Source organism: Aspergillus heteromorphus (genome assembly GCF_003184545.1).
Source record: "Aspergillus heteromorphus CBS 117.55 chromosome Unknown BO70scaffold_8, whole genome shotgun sequence".
In the NCBI taxonomy this organism is placed as follows: domain Eukaryota; kingdom Fungi; phylum Ascomycota; class Eurotiomycetes; order Eurotiales; family Aspergillaceae; genus Aspergillus; species Aspergillus heteromorphus.
Window position 1 is genome coordinate 197,905 of NW_020290413.1, and position 15,749 is coordinate 213,653.

General features: G+C 56.9%; 5 protein-coding genes across 5 annotated transcripts; 2 read left to right on the forward strand and 3 right to left on the reverse strand.

Moving 5' to 3' along the window:
• Positions 1-16: 16 nt before the first annotated feature.
• Positions 17-2,623, reverse strand: BO70DRAFT_360788 (putative GTPase activating protein for Arf). Its single transcript, XM_025542874.1, has 2 exons — positions 2,489-2,623; positions 17-2,412 (listed from the first exon to the last, which is right to left on the reverse strand). The coding sequence occupies exons 1-2, from the start codon at positions 2,579-2,581 to the stop codon at positions 391-393; spliced, it is 2,115 nt and encodes a 704-aa protein (XP_025400520.1). The 5' UTR covers positions 2,582-2,623; the 3' UTR covers positions 17-390.
• A 1,588-nt stretch (positions 2,624-4,211) lies between these two features.
• prp28 (mRNA splicing protein PRP28) lies at positions 4,212-7,949 on the forward strand (the record flags this gene model as incomplete). Its single annotated transcript, XM_025547938.1, has 4 exons — positions 4,212-4,511; positions 4,602-6,598; positions 6,721-6,879; positions 7,811-7,949. 4 exons carry the CDS (start codon positions 4,212-4,214, stop codon positions 7,947-7,949), a joined length of 2,595 nt encoding a protein of 864 aa, XP_025400521.1.
• Positions 7,950-8,231: 282 nt separating this feature from the next.
• On the reverse strand, positions 8,232-11,019 carry BO70DRAFT_288774 (M1 family metallopeptidase; the record flags this gene model as incomplete). The annotated part of the gene is made up of 3 exons (XM_025539292.1): positions 8,232-8,360; positions 8,441-10,811; positions 10,868-11,019. 3 exons carry the CDS (start codon positions 11,017-11,019, stop codon positions 8,232-8,234), a joined length of 2,652 nt encoding a protein of 883 aa, XP_025400522.1.
• Positions 11,020-12,449: 1,430 nt separating this feature from the next.
• Positions 12,450-14,588, reverse strand: BO70DRAFT_378663 (high affinity methionine permease). The gene is made up of 3 exons (XM_025545285.1): positions 14,305-14,588; positions 14,020-14,251; positions 12,450-13,966 (listed from the first exon to the last, which is right to left on the reverse strand). The coding sequence occupies exons 1-3, from the start codon at positions 14,402-14,404 to the stop codon at positions 12,682-12,684; spliced, it is 1,617 nt and encodes a 538-aa protein (XP_025400523.1). The 5' UTR covers positions 14,405-14,588; the 3' UTR covers positions 12,450-12,681.
• Positions 14,589-15,169: 581 nt separating this feature from the next.
• On the forward strand, positions 15,170-15,706 carry BO70DRAFT_218434 (uncharacterized protein). Its single transcript, XM_025538707.1, has one exon. The coding sequence runs from the start codon at positions 15,354-15,356 to the stop codon at positions 15,645-15,647; it is 294 nt and encodes a 97-aa protein (XP_025400524.1). The 5' UTR covers positions 15,170-15,353; the 3' UTR covers positions 15,648-15,706.
• The last annotated feature ends 43 nt before the right edge of the window (positions 15,707-15,749 follow it).

The window sequence follows — 15,749 nt, forward strand, 5'->3', positions numbered from 1 at the left end:
GAGCCCTAATTCAAGATGGATGGATGGGTGGATGGATGGATGGATCAGACCAGACTAGATGCATGTACATCAAATTGAGTAAGTATCCTAGATGCTACATCCTATATTCTAGGTAGATGGAGGAGCACAGGAAGTACACAGATAGATAGATGGATGGATGGATAGATGGATCGATCATATCATACCACACCACATCGCACCAACGAACCAACAAACCAACACCAACCCATACATAGATCAGACGTGATCAGATCACACCAGAAGCAGAGAAGGATAATCATCTACCCCACCCAATCCAGTCCAGCCTGACAAATCCACCCACAACCACAAGCACACTTCCGGTCCAAATAGGAGCAAGACGAGAAGAGAAGAAAAACGGTAGAGAGAAATTTACCCATACCGCGCACTCAAACTCGCAAACGCATCCGGACTGTGCCGTCCACTCTGGAACCCATTGACATCGACGCTCTGCTGGCTCATGTGGCCCCGCGGGAAGTTTCCTCCAGGGGCGGCTGGTTTGGGAGCCATTCCCATTCCCATTCCCATGTTCATGTTCATTCCCATACCTGGGTTCTGGGTCGGGCTCGGGTTCATGGTGAAGGGACTGGGAGCTGCGGCTGGTTGTTGTTGCTGTTGTTGGAAGGGTTGAGGCTGAGGCTGGGCTTGACCTTGCGGAGCGGACATGTAGGGCATTCCGGCTCCGGCACCTGCATCCACTCCGGGTCCGACTCCCGGGGCGGCGAGAGGGGCGGTGGTGCGGGGAGCGGGGGTGAAGAAGGGGTTTCTGGTCCCGGTGGGATCGAGGGTGGGTTGTTGGTAGGGCTGCTGCTGCTGCTGCTGTGGTTGTTGCTGCTGCAACTGTTGCGGGGGTTGTTGCTGAGTCTGTGCGTAAGGGTTGAAAGGTTGGGTTTGGGCTGAAGGCTGGAATTGCGGGTTTTCGGGGATCGAAGGAGTCTGCTGCGACAGCTGGTAGAGGGAGAGGATGCTGTTCTTGTCCACGTTTCGGCCGGTGGGCTGCGAGACCAGTCGCTGGGCGGTCGCTTGGTACCCGTACTGAGGGGGGGCGGGGTATCCCGCGCTCTGGGGCGTGGCCGGGGCGGTCATGGACTGGTAGGGGTTGAGGGAGCCTTGGGGTTGCTGGAATTGCACCTGGAATTGCGGTTGCGGGGGCTGCGGTTGGAACTGCGGTTGCTGCTGCTGTTGGAATTGCGCCTGGGGCTGGGGCTGAGATTGAAACTGCGGTTGGGGTTGCTGTTGGGGTTGGGCCTGTGGCTGCGTCTGGAAAGGAGACGTCTGGCCGAATGGCGATGATGAGGACATGATCGGCATGGTGTTTGCGTGTCGGGGCGGTCCGAACGGCGAGGCAGATGCAGCGGCGGGCATCTGGCTCGGGGGCGGCTGCATCTGCGTCTGCGGCGAAACTTGCCCGAAGAAGGGGTTGTTCTGGGCGACTGGAGCGGTCAAGCTGGCCTGCGGCTGGGCTCCGGTCTGGAAGAAAGGGTTGTGACCCCCATCCAGCGGCTGCGGCGAGGAGACGTATGCGCTCTGGGCATAGTTCGCGGGGACGGGGGGAGTGGCCGTCTGCTGGTAGAGGGGCTGAGGAAGCGAAGCCTGCCGCATCGGATAGCCGCCCGTGGAGTGCGGGAACAAGGGCTGGGCGACCTGCAGGTTCTGGAAAGACTGCTCGAGCGATTGCACGGGGGCTTGGGGCTCTGGCGGGGGCGCATCGAAGGGGTTGAAGGAGCTGTTGCCGGGTTGAGTCGGAGGCCGGGCGTCCAGCATGTCGAACGGGTTGGCCGATTTGGCCGCGTCCGCCGCCGACGGAGTCGCTGGGGTCTTCGCCCGCGGCAGAGTCACCGTCCCATTGCCTTCTCCAAGCCGGATCAACGTCTCAATCGTCTTCTCCAGGTTGCCACTCAGCTCTCGCAGCGCAATCGCATTCCGACGCTCGTTCGCAAATCCCATGTCCCGCAGTGTCGCCAACTTAGCATCCAACGAGGCATCCCCGGACCCTTTCCGGACCGAGATGCCCGCCCCAAAGGTATCCGACTGAGGGGAGGTGGCGGAGCCCCGATTCGACATGCGGTTGAGGTTCGTCGCCGATGACGCCGACCTCAGCCCGAACCCAAACGGCCTCGCCGGCTTCGGAGGCAGCGGGGGAGGCGAGCCCTCGGGCGATCCAGGACCACCACCTCGACCACTACCACCTCCCTCCAGCGACCGATCATATCCGGAATCATGGCGACTAGGGGGCTTCTGCTTGTTCTCGTCCAGCGACCGGTACTGATACTTCTGGCGGATAAAGCGCTCCATGCAGGCATCGGACTCATCGACGTCGGACGGGACGGGCGGCTTCACATTCCTCGAGTTGTAGATCTTGTTCATGATGTTGTTGCCGTGCGATTTCATATTCTAAGACAACCCCGCCGTCAGCGATTGCCCTTTCTCTAGTATATAGCAGGGAAATGATTGTCTCGGTCCAACTCACATCAACCTGGTCGTCCGTCCAGGTGTCCATGCTCAGGGACTTGACCTTGGAGATATGCGTGCCCAGCTTCCGGTGTAACGCGGCGCATCGCATGCAGAGGAAGATGCCGATCTAGATTGCGGTCCATCAGTATATACCTTGCCTTTGTTTTCCTATTGTGAGATGTAATCTGCAGGTGCATGCACGGGTCGATCGGACGGAGGGGGGGGAGGGAGGGATGAGACATACGTTCCAACTAGCCCAGCCTGAGGGAGCACACGTTATCGATTAGCCTTCAGGGTCATTCACGAGAATAAAGAAAGACAGTGGTAACTCACCTGGGTTCAGGGCCTGACAATCAGCACAGCGGTCATTGCCGGGCACGGAGCGGATGAGGTCCTGCAGCGCCCGCTCATTGCGGAACTGCTGGCGTTTGCTGATGCCAGCTACCATGATCACGGGAATGAATATTTGGGGACGCGAATTGGGGACGCGAGGCGTGGGATGTTAGGGGGAGTGTGGGGGGGGGGGGGGATAGAGGGGGAGACGGAGTCAAAAGTTCTCAGCGGCCGCAGCAGCCGAGCTTCCGGAAGGGGATTTCGGAGAATGGTTCAGGCTGACAGGCCAAGCATGGTTTGACGTGGGGGATGTAGGTAGGAAGAAGATTGGGGAGAGAGGAGAGAGGAGGAGGAGGAGGAGGAGGAGTAAAAGGAGGGAGGGATGGAAGTGGAAGGGGAAGGGGAAGGGGAAGTGTGGATAGAAAGGAAGAGGAAGAGTGGGTGGAGAGTATTAATCAGGCACTCATGGCGTCTCCGGATATAGTTTTACACCAGATAGATAATTAAATGGAAGATTGAAAGATCAAGATCAATCAATAGCATGAAGAATAAGCATTTAGGGAACAAGAAGAAGACAACGGAGACCACGTTTCTGCAGTCAGCCATGATCTGGAGCCAGTCTGCAAGCGTCAGGGGCAGCCCCCATCACTAGTGACTAGAGAGCTATTTCGAGAAGAACACCAAGATATCTCTCTCTGGAAGACACACGGCCCTCTCGGCCCCTCGTGACAGTTTCTCCGGCGGGCGGAGCAGCAGCCAGCCATGAACCCTGGCCTGCCACTCATGAGACCTGTTCAGCATGTCTTGCATGTCCACATGTGTACAACCCACCAACTGGCCAGACACACACCAATACTGCACGGCCTGTAAACACTCATCACTAAGTACTAACTAGCCTGTCCTCGTAACAGCCGATTTTACCCAAAATTTACAGCGTACACCAAATCTACATCCACAGAAAAAAAACACACAGTGTTTCTAAATAGTAATGTCAGGGCAACCATGACTCCATCCACCATCGCACTCCAGGCCACCCCCCCCAACGAAAGGAAGAAGAAACCCGGTACGGTAGGGGAGTCTAAAGCCGCCCGATGTTGTGAAACGTCATTCTGGACCGCCAATATGACCTGCCATCCTATGGCTCCGACGGAGAGGGAAGTGGAGGTTGATTATGCGTTCGTGAGGTATGATAAGTGTGAAGAAGAAAAGAGGGGGGAAGAAGTTTTTCGCCTTTTATGTGTGCGGGAAGGAGGGGCACGTGATGGGTGGATGGGGCTGACTGCCCCAGGCATCGCTACAGTATCACGTGACTCTTGGGTGGCTGCCGCTCCTCCGCCCGGCGAGCTTCAATCCCATCTCTCGCCCTCTCGCCCTCTCGCCCTCACTCGCTCATCACTGACGCCATCATGGATGGTATCATCGCAAACGGCTCGTCGGAGGCGCCTCCTCATATGCCCCCGCCGGAGCCCGTCGAACGCCCTCCCACCCCCCCTCCACCCCCTCCAGAAGACTCCGCCGCCCCTCCTCCGCCCCCCGACACGTCCGCGCCTCCACCGCCGCCCGAAGACCATCCTCCAGCACCACCCCCCGAGACAGCGCCCAAGAAGCAGAAAGTCGGATGGGCCACAAAACGGCCAACCTCCACACCTCTGAGTGTCGAGGAGCTCGTACGGAAAAAGCGAGAGGCTGATGCCGCCGCAGCCAAGGTACGCCCGCATCACCCACCACCTTCGCGGAGTAGTGAACCCCAAAAGACAAAGAAAGCTAACGGACCCTACTTGCGTGCTTTTTCACAGCCCAAATTCCTATCGAAGAAGGAACGAGAGAAGATCGCGTTGGAAAAGCGCACCAAGGAAGTCGAAGCTGCCCGCAGGATTAAGGAGCAGGCCTCTAATGGCGCTGATCGAAGTGCGACGCATTCGCCCTCTGTCGGCTCGGATGCACGCAATGGTGGTGGTGATTCGCGATTCGTCCCGACGGGTCCGAGAGCTATGCGCGGTCCGGATGCCCATGCCCCGACCGGTCCCGCGGCCATGCGCCATAACCAGTCCCGTGGCAGGCACCACGATATGTCGCCGCCGCCGCCGAAATCTAGGGCTCATGGTGGACGGGGGGATAGGGATAACCGGGACGGTCGCGATGGCCGTGGTGTGAACGATGATGAGGCGACGGCGCAGGCCGCCCTGGTGAAGCAGAAGTACATGGGAGCGGATCAGACGTCGAATTTCTCGGCCAAGAAGAAGCGCAAGAGGACGACGGACCGGAAGTTCAACTTCGAGTGGAACGTCGAGGAGGACACCAGCGGCGATTATAACCCGCTATATCAACACCGGCACGAGGCCAACTTCTACGGGCGTGGTCGTCTGGCGGGCTTCAGCGACGACGTGGCCGACAGCGTGGCGAAGAACTATGCCCGGGCCCTGGAGGACCGCGATCGCGAAGCGGGAGGCATCCGTGCCCGCGAGATCCTGGAGATGGAGCGCCGACGCCGCGAGGAGAGCACGCGCAACCAGCTCGACAAGCACTGGAGCGAGAAGAAGCTCGAGCACATGCGCGAGCGCGACTGGCGTATCTTCAAGGAAGACTTCAACATCGCCACCAAGGGCGGCAGCGTCCCCAACCCCATGCGCTCCTGGGACGAGTCCGGCCTCCCCAAGCGTCTCATGGAGCTCATCAGCCGCGTCGGCTACAAGGAACCCACGCCCATCCAACGCGCCGCCATCCCCATCGCCATGCAGTCCCGCGACCTCATCGGTGTCGCCGTCACCGGTTCCGGTAAAACGGCAGCCTTCCTCCTCCCGCTCCTCTGCTACATCGCAGAGCTCCCTCGCATCGACGAATTCGAATGGCGCAAAAACGACGGACCCTACGCAATCGTCCTCGCACCCACCCGTGAACTGGCACAGCAGATCGAGATTGAGGCCAAGAAATTCACGCAACCCCTTGGCTTCAACGTAGTCAGTATCGTGGGAGGCCACTCCTTCGAAGAACAAGCATACAGCATCCGAGACGGCGCGGAAATCATCATCGCCACCCCGGGCCGTCTAGTCGACTGCATCGAGCGGCGCATGCTCGTGCTCAGCCAATGCTGCTACGTGATCATGGACGAAGCCGACCGAATGATCGACCTGGGCTTCGAGGAACCCGTCAACAAGATCCTCGACGCCCTCCCCGTGACCAACGAGAAGCCCGACTCCGAAGAAGCCGAGAACTCCCTCGCCATGAGCCAGCACATCAACGGCAAAGACCACCGCTACCGCCAAACAATGATGTACACGGCCACCATGCCCACGGCCGTCGAGCGCATCGCGCGCAAGTACCTGCGCCGCCCCGCCATCGTCACCATCGGCTCCGCCGGCGAAGCCGTCGACACCGTCGAGCAGCGCGTCGAGATGGTCGCCGGCGAAGACAAGCGCAAGAAGCGTCTCGGCGACATCCTCTCGTCCGGCGAATTCCGCGCCCCCATCATCGTCTTTGTCAACATCAAGCGCAACTGCGACGCCATCGCCCGCGAGATCAAACACTGGGGCTTTTCCTCCGTCACGCTGCACGGTAGCAAGACCCAGGACCAGCGTGAAGCCGCCCTCGCTTCCGTCCGGAACGGCTCAACCGATGTCCTCGTCGCCACGGATCTGGCCGGTCGTGGTATCGATGTTCCCGACGTCAGTCTCGTCGTGAACTTCAACATGGCCAATTCCATCGAGAGCTATACCCACCGTATCGGTCGTACCGGTCGTGCCGGGAAGAGTGGTGTCGCGATTACCTTTTTGGGTAGTGAGGATGCTGATGTTATGTATGATGTCCCCTTGGCCCCTCCTCCTCCCCCTCCTCCTCCTCCTCCTCTTCTTCTGATCCCCCCCCTTTTTGCTGTCGTTCAAAACCCTATTTACTAATAGTTCATGGATGGATGGATAGGTACGACCTCAAACAAATGCTCATGAAATCGCCCATCTCGCGCGTCCCCGAAGAACTCCGAAAACACGAGGCCGCACAATCGAAACCCACGCGCGGCGGCGCCAGGAAGCCCGTCGAGGAGAGCACCGGGTTTGCGGGCAAGGGGGGCGGGGCGGGCTGGTAACATAGACAGCAGATAGCAGACAGCAGACATGGAATTCTAGCCTAACTGGCCCTAATCCTACCTACTTCTATCCGATTCCTATTCCTATTCCTATTCCTATTCCTATTCCTATTCCTATTCCTATCGAAATCTCAATCTCAATCTCAATCTCATTCTATTGATAATACCTTATGGGTTTCGTCTCGTTTCATCTTCTTTATCGGGACTGGGCTGTCATTTCTGTTTGTCCTATCGTTTATGTGCTGGGTGGGTGTGATCTGAGGGATCAGTGAGTGGACTGGGGGAAGGGGGATGGATGGGGTGGAAGGGTTGGAAGGGTTGATATCTGGATGGATGGATGGATGGATGGATGGATGGATGGTTATATGGTTATATGGATGTATGGATGAATGGATGGATGGTTATATGAATATATAGATGTATGGATATATGGATATATGAATGTATGAATGGATGGGTGAATAGATATATGAATATATGTATGGATACAGGGATGGATGGATGAAAGGGTTGATATCTGGATGAATGGATGGATATATGGAATTATGGATATAGGGATGAATGGATGAATGGATGAACAGCTAATGCTCGATAAATCAGGGAGCTATCCGAAAGTGCGCCATCTATTGACTACCAACTACCCACCAGCTATATCAAGAAATGATTAAATATCCATTAGCGAGCATGCATACCCGATTGATTGATTGATTAATAGGCAGATATGAGATCGTTTTTTTTGCATGGTGCCTGCAATGGAAGAAATGAACTGTATTATACTTTATCATATCATGTTCACTCAGCGGGGATACTACTACTAGTACTAGCATACAAGGATACCTATATATAAAAGACTCACTACAGAAGTATGTATCCCTTACTACTGCCTATGTTATCAATCTACCTAGGTCATGGTACCCCACAACTCAGTATCTACATCTACATCTACATCTACATCTACATCTACATCTACATCTACATCTACATCTACATCTACATCTACATACCCAGCAAGTCACCAACCCAACCACAAACAAAAACCATTTTATTCCATTCCAATCCCGAATAACCCCAAAATACAAACACATACACACGACACAGAGAAGTGAATAGAAAAGTAGATGAGTGGATAGATCAATAAATATATAAGTAGTAGAGAACTAAGTAGGTAGGTAGGAGGTATGTAACTAGGACACCCAATGAAACCACATTGGAGCCAAAACCCGGTTCGGGATGGTGGGTGGTTGATGGATGATGGATGGTTGTATATACGTCAATCGTAAGGTCGCGGCCCGCTGCCGCTGTCCAACATGCACTAGCAGTAGCACTAGAACAAGCACTATTGTGCAGCTTACAGCTTCCCGTCGCGAGTGTATCCGTTGGACTTGAGCCAGGATTCGACGTCGGAGTGGTCACGCTTGACCCAGTTGACCTTGGCGCGGATGGCGTCCAGACTCTGCTCGACGGCGCGGTCGTAGCCCTAAAATGATCATTCACGTTAGAGAGATGACACTAAAAACGAAAGAGAGTGAAGTGAGGGAGAAGGGAAAAAGGGCATACCTTAGTGTCCTTGCTCTCGAAGAACTCCTGCACCTCCTTGAGCTGCTGCTCGGTGGTGAAGCTGGAGATGCTGAGCTGGATGACGGTACCCAGCATGCCCAGGGAGGGAGGCAGACGCTTGTAGACGGCGTCCCAGTTGGTCTTGAGCCAGGCCCAGCGGGCCTCGATACCGCCGACGTGGTTGCGGAGCGCGCCGAGGGGCATGTAGATGTCCTGGTTCTTGACCTCGTCGCCGCTGGCGAGCTCGAGGGTGCGGTGGATCAGGGCGGGGTCTTCGGCGGAGCCGAGGCAGCGGAGGGCGGTGGTCTTCTCGTCGTTGGTGGCGGCGTTGTGGAACTGGTTCAGCACGACGTCGTACTCCTTCTCGCCACCGCGCTTGAGGACGATGCTGAACACGCTGCCGCGGATGTTGGGGTGGATGGCGCTGGCGTCGCCGGCGGCGAACCGCTCGAACATGTCGTGCGCGGCCTTGACGACGATCGGGTCCTCGGCGCTGCCGGCGCTGGCGAACATCAGAGCCTTGAACTGCTGCAGGATGTGGCCGTCGTTCTCGGAGAACTCCCATCCGAGTTCGTGCGCCTTGTTGCTAACCAGCGAGCGCTGGAAGGCCTTCAGGGCGTCCTTGGTCGGGGCATCCTCGAACAGCCAGGCCGCACGCAGGGTGCCGATACGGGCCAGGATCTCGTTCCACACGATGAATTCGGCCTCGCCGTCGAATCCCTTCAGGAGGGACAGCAGTCCGGAGGTGCTCTGGAAGCCGGACGCAGCCAGGGCACCGGCGTCGGCAATCATACCGGCGCGGTCCTCGACGGTCAGCAGACCGGTGCGAGCCGCCTCACCCAGCTTGGTCAGGCGTTCGGGGGTGTACGAGGTGCGGTAGAGAGCGGAGTGGTCGGCGTTCAGCTTGAAGAAGTCCAGGTCGGGCACCTTGAACTCGCCCTCACGGGTCGTCAGCATGGTGTCCTCGTCGATGCCGTTCTTGGTACGCAGACCCAGCATAACCGGGAACAGAGTCTTGTCCTCCTCGGGGCGAACATCACCGGTGCGCAGGAACCGGTTCTGCTTCACCTTGATGGAGGAGGTATCGGGGTTCTCCGAGACGGTGACCACGGGGAAACCGATACTCTTGGTCCAGATGTCCATGACCTCCTCGACGGGCTTGCCGCTGGCATTGGCCAGAGCCGCCCACAGGTCACCGGTCTGGGTGTTTCCATAGGCGTGCTTCTTGATGTAGTCGCGGACACCCTGAATGAAGACCTCCTCACCCAGGTACTTGGAGATCATGCGCAGGACGGATGAACCCTTGGAGTACGAGATGGCGTCGAAGATCTGGTTGATCTCGTCGGCCCGCTTCACCGGCACCTCGATGGGGTGACTGCTGCGCAGCGAGTCGAGGGACAAGGCACCCTGCAGGGTGTCGATAACGTACGTCTGCCAGACCTTCCACTCGGGGAAGAAGCTGTTGCAGGAATACCAGGACATCCAGGTGGCGAAACCCTCGTTGAGCCACAGACCATCCCAGAAGTCCATGGTGACCAGGTTACCGAACCACTGGTGGGCCAGCTCGTGCTGGACGGTCTCGGCGATGCGCTCCTTGCGGGAAGCTCCGGCGGTCTTCTCGTCCAGCAGCACGTCGACGACACGGTAGGTGATCAGACCCCAGTTCTCCATGGCACCGGCGGAGAAATCGGGGATGGCCACCATGTCCATCTTGGGCAGGGGGAAGGTGTTGTCGAACGCCTTCTCGTAGAACTCGAGGGTGCGGGCAGCCAGGTCCAGGGAGAAGCGACCATGCTCGATGTCCTGATCCGGGGTGGCGTAGACGCGGATGGGGACGCGGAACGCGTTGGTCTCGATGTGCTTGAGGTGGCCGACGATGAAGGCGAGCAGGTAGGTGGACATGAGAGGGGAGGTGTTGAACTTGACGGCCTTCTTGCCGCCCTGGACCTCGGTCTCGCTGGCGACGTCCATGTTGCTCAGGCACGTCTGGTCCTTGTCCGCGACCAGGGTGACGGTGAACTTGGCCTTGAGGGCAGGCTCATCGAAGCAGGGGAAGGCGCGGCGGGCGTCGGTGGGCTCCATCTGCGTGGTGGCAATGTACTTGGTCTGACCGTCGGCGGTCTTGTAGGAGGAGCGGTAGAAACCAGCCATGTTGTCATTGAGCTCTCCGGTGAAGGTCAGCTTCAGCTGGGCCGAGGCACCGGCGGGGATGGTGTCGGCGAACTTGACGGTTGCCACCTGGTTGTCTGGGTTGAGGGAGATCTCGGGCTTGGAGGCGACAACGGCGCCCTGGGAGGAGACGACGGCATCGTGGATCTTGATCTCGTTGGAGTTGAGGGAGATGGAGGTGGTATCTTCGGCAACGTCGAGGCTGGAGAGACAGAACGGTCAGCTTGATACACTAGCATGGCGGGGCAGCAGACGTACTCAATGACGACGGTACCATCGTATTTGAAGGTCTCGAAGTTGGGCTCGAGGGTCAGGTCGTAGTGGAGGGGCTTGACATTGGTGGGGAGGACCTCACGGCCACCGGGGACGTTGGTCGAGCCGGAGAGCTCTCCGCGTCTGGCACCACACATCCTGCGGTAAGAGCACGAACGTTTCGAGATGTGGGAGAGGGGGGAGCGGCGAAGGATAGAGCGATGAGTGGCGGGGGAGGGGGAGAGGGAGAGAGAGGAGCGGAGAGAGGAGGAAGAGGAAGAGGAAGAGAAAGATGAAGAAGAAGAGGAGGAGGAGGAGGAAAGGGTAGATAAAGCAGCGAGCGAGGAGGGGCAGTTGGAGAGGGCCGGCGGCAGCGGCAGAAGGCGCCTGGCGCTGACTGAGCGGGCAACCCGACGCATCATCATCGTGGTCGTGGTCGGTGTTCGTGTTTCTGGCTTCAGGTTCTGACTGGGTGGGGAAGGGCGATTGCGCTGCGAAAAAAACAAAAAACCACGGAAAATACGAGCCGGAACAAATGAAGCACGGCAAAAGAAGGGATCACGACCACCTCAACCAGCGTTTGGAGCGTCAATGCGATTGCCAAACAAAGAGAAATGAGTCAACAAAGGGGAGGAAAAGTTGTCTGCGGTTCCTTGCCCCGACGGTCTCCGGCTGTATCCGGCAGGCGGTGAGGGTCCCCGGTGCCTCCCCGGTCCGGACTCCGACCCCGTGACCCGTCTTGTCCCCATCCGGCAATCTGCTTCTCTGCGCCTCCCGCCGCCGCTGGATAGCCCCGATCGGGGCGCTTCTGGCTCTTTTGTCAGGGCTGGCGGGCCAGGGTTCTGCCGGATCACCTGACGCTTGATATTTTCCCGGTTTTCTCGGCGGCCGCCGCCCTTGTTTTCCCTTCCCTCTTCTTCTTCTTCTTCATTCATTCTTACACGCAAGCAATCTCACTGCAACCGGTGCCACATCCACATGGCACCGGCTGTTGGGCTGCCCCCTCCCGGGCAGTGCTTGCCAGACGGTACTCCAGCCAGTTTGAGGGGTCCATGACTGAGCAATGCTCTCCCCGTGGATGGGCTTCCATAGAGGTCTGGGACACGAATGCAGATAGGATAGCACCTACATGTATACATACATCATACAAGCAATGAGGTGGAGGTGTATGCACTTTTTACTCATTCCACATAGACTCGGGATATATATATCCCGGTTGCGCGGGATGCCCTACATTCTATAGAATCATCATACAGCCCAACCCCCAACTACCGTGACACTACCCTCTCCACCCTACACACCCATTGAACGAAAAAGCAACAAGGCAATCAGCAATATGCGGTCTCTGTTGAAAGTACGTCTCTAACTGGGCTGGGTATCTCCTATATAAAAAAAAAAAGAAAAGACAAATCCACCCGCAATCCAGACAAGACAGTATGATGATGCCACCACCACCATCATCGTCCTCATCGTCATAAATAACACAACAAAAACAACCATAGAGTACCTAACCATGGCACTGAAATCCAGCGCAATCTCCCGCAGCACACCCCTCCCTGCCTCCCAAACTCCGCATAAATGCTTCAATCGCCGTGAAAAATGATAATGTAAAGGTAAACATTATAATTATGCCACAATAGGGGCAGTGATGTTGAATCGTGTCGTCGTGACGGTGCTGGTAAACAGACCAGAAAAAAAGGAGTGAAATGTAATGAGGTCAGATCCGAAGATCCGAAGATCAGATCAGATCAGACCAGAGAAAGAGAAAAAAAAAAACCAAAAACAAAAACAAAGCAGACAAGCCTGTCTTGTTCTCTGGCTCAGGACCGATACTGATCCGCATTCTCCAGGGGCATCCGGGTGAAGACGCTTCTGGACCAGCCATCAGCGTCGACCACGGTTTCCTTGACCAGGATGTAGCGGCCCCAGCGCGGCATCAGCACCGCCCACACCAGGTAATACAGGGCGCCCAGGGCGAAGATGCCCAGCGCCACGACGCAGTGCAGGTAGTAGGGCAGGTTGTTGTAGACGCTCTGGCCGGCGCTGGGGGGCACGTAGGGGGCCACGACCAGGTAGATGTTGGACAGGCAGAAGAAGATGGTGACGGGGAGGGTGGCGCGGATGCCGGGGGCCCAGTCGGGGAAGTCGCGGGCCTTGGTGACGTAGATGTAGATGAGCCCGGCGGACACGAAGACGTTGACGATGGACAGCGGGTAGGTGATCAGGTTGACCAGGAAGTTGTAGGCATCGCCGGGGGGAGGCGCCAGCATGATGATGACCGAGACGACCCAGTGCTCGAAGAGGCCCGCGGCGGGCGAGTTGAACGGCCGGTTGCTGGCCCAGATCTTCGAGTACGGCAGGACGCCTTCACGGCCCAGGGCTTGCACGATTCGGCCCTGGGAGAAGATCACCGACAGGACGTTGCCAAAGGCCGACAGGGCCACGAAGACCGACATGACCTTCTCGGCGCGCGCGCCGAACATGTTGCCGAAGAAGGCGGCGGCGACGGTCTGGCCGGAGGACAGCATCTGCTCCTTGGGGACGGCGGCAAAGTAGGCGATGTTGCACAGCATGTACAGGATGCCCACGGAGCAGATGGCGATGGGGGCGGCGATCTTGAGGGTGCGGGTGGGGTTCTTGGTCTCGCTCAGGGCGTAGTTGGCATTGGAGTAGCCGATGAACGACCAGATGACGTTGTACAGGGCCATGACGATGCCGTAGCCCGTGTCGGTCGTGCCCTCGAACGCGTTGGTGAAGTTGTGCGGCGGCTCGATCTTCATGTGGCCCCCCAGAGCCACCCAGCCGCAGACGACGACGAAGACGATGATGGCCAGCTTGACGACGCCCAGGAAGTTCTGCAGCATGAGACCCCACTTGACGGCGAAGGAGTGGATCAGGAAGGCGGCCGTGATGCAGGCCAGCCCGATGCCACGCTGGTTCCAGCGGCCCACCTCGATGTCGGCCGCGTTGAGGATATATTCGCCGAAGACCACACTGTTGCTGGCTGCCCATCCCAGGAGCACGGCATAGGCGGCGTACATGGCCGTCACCAGGAACCGGGGCTTCTTGTAGACGTATTCGAGGTAGTTCTTCTCACCACCGTTCCTAGACGTCATGAGCTCCATCCACACCCCAACCCCTGACAGGAAGACACCTACTTGGGAATCGCCGTACCCCATTCCAGGTAGACGGCAGTACCAGCCATGGCGATCAACGTGCCAACCACCCACATGATCAGGGACAGACCAACACTGCCAGACAGGGACAGGATGGTACTGGGGGTGGCGAAGATACCGGTTCCGATGACACGGTTGAAGATCAGGAAAGACGCACTGACGACACCGATCTGACGGCGGTCGTCGGGGGTGGCTTCGAAGACATTGCCCTCATCTGTGCGGCCGTTAGCACCTGCTCTGCACCTCCCACACCCCAAGCAAACATACAGAGACCCGACACGCCATCGGTACGGCGAGGGCCTTCCTCGACGGCCTTGGTATCCGGAAGGATACTCTTCTGGGAGGTATTCTCAACGGGTTCGCCCATTTTGCTGACACTTGACACTGACACTGATGCTGTAAGATGCGAAAAGACACTTGACACTTCCTTCCGTCAAGTCAATGACCTAACAAGATACTGGGCACCAGGCGGGACTATAAATTCCAAAGCCCCCCGAACCAAGGCAGACCGCGGTTACCAGCGGAATAGCAAACCGTAAGATGCGATGATGTGCTGCGACTAAATCTGATGCAATCAGAGACCACCAGGTCAAGGCACGAAATCCGAGAGGACAGGATCTGGGAATGCCTGCAGAGCCACAGACACAGACAAACACACACACAGACACCTAGTCCAAAGGAACGTGGGGGGGAAGGGATGTTTAAAATAAAAAAAAAAAAAAAAAGAGAGGGTTCTAGGGCAAGTGTGTCATGAGTCGGATCACGGAAAGCGTCAAGTAGATAGATAGCAGCTCCAACTCCCAGACGAACGAACGAATCTCCACCGGGATCAGACTCGTCGAGGCGGAACCCACAAAGAATGTTTCTAGAAAGAAAGACAGGAAAGAGGGAAAAGAATGACGCTCGACCCGGTTTGAGCAGGCGCAGGCGCAGTGAAGCATTTAGCATATAGCATCAAGCCAGCGCCATGTGGTGGCCTGGCCCGACAGCTCCCAAGAGTCCCAAGCGAAAAAAAAACTCCTTCGCCCGAGCCAGTCGCTGGCGGCGATGACACATGGAAATCAATCACGCAATCCAGCGCCGCGAAATGCTCTGCGCGCAGAGGTTGCAGTTAGGTAAAGTTAAGGACGGCCCTGGGCCCCATCGGATCTTCCGCCGTGGGTCGCCCTGCCACTGGGTGGTGCTGCCCCGTCAGTCCCCACTATCTCGATCAAATCATGAATAATAATTATCATATGCCTCTCTCTCTTCTTCTATGTACACAGTTACAACAATGCGTCTGACGGGCAATCAGTATCTGCATCGGCGTCCTCAGTATGTGTGGTTACCTTAGGTTAGTGATTTCAGTCCAGCCAGTGCGTCAATCCACCAGAAACTCCCGCGCAATCGCACAATCCACAATCATCCCAGGGCTTCGTCTGATCATCGTCAAGTTCGTCCGTATCCAAGTTCGGTGGCAATCTGGGGCCCGTGTCTTAAAACGCCAATCAAAAAGCACAACGCCTCCCCTCCCTCCCAAAAAGAAAAGAAAAACACGAAAAAAAAGTTGGAGAAGAAAAAGAAAGAGAGAGAAAAAAAGAAAAAAGAAGCTCCGTATAAATACCGAATGACTCGCGCATCAATGCGTATATCGAAGTCCAGAAACTGCAGCACACTAGGAAAAAATAAATGGAAGAAAAGAGATAAAGAAAAGAGAAGAAAGGACAAGTAGG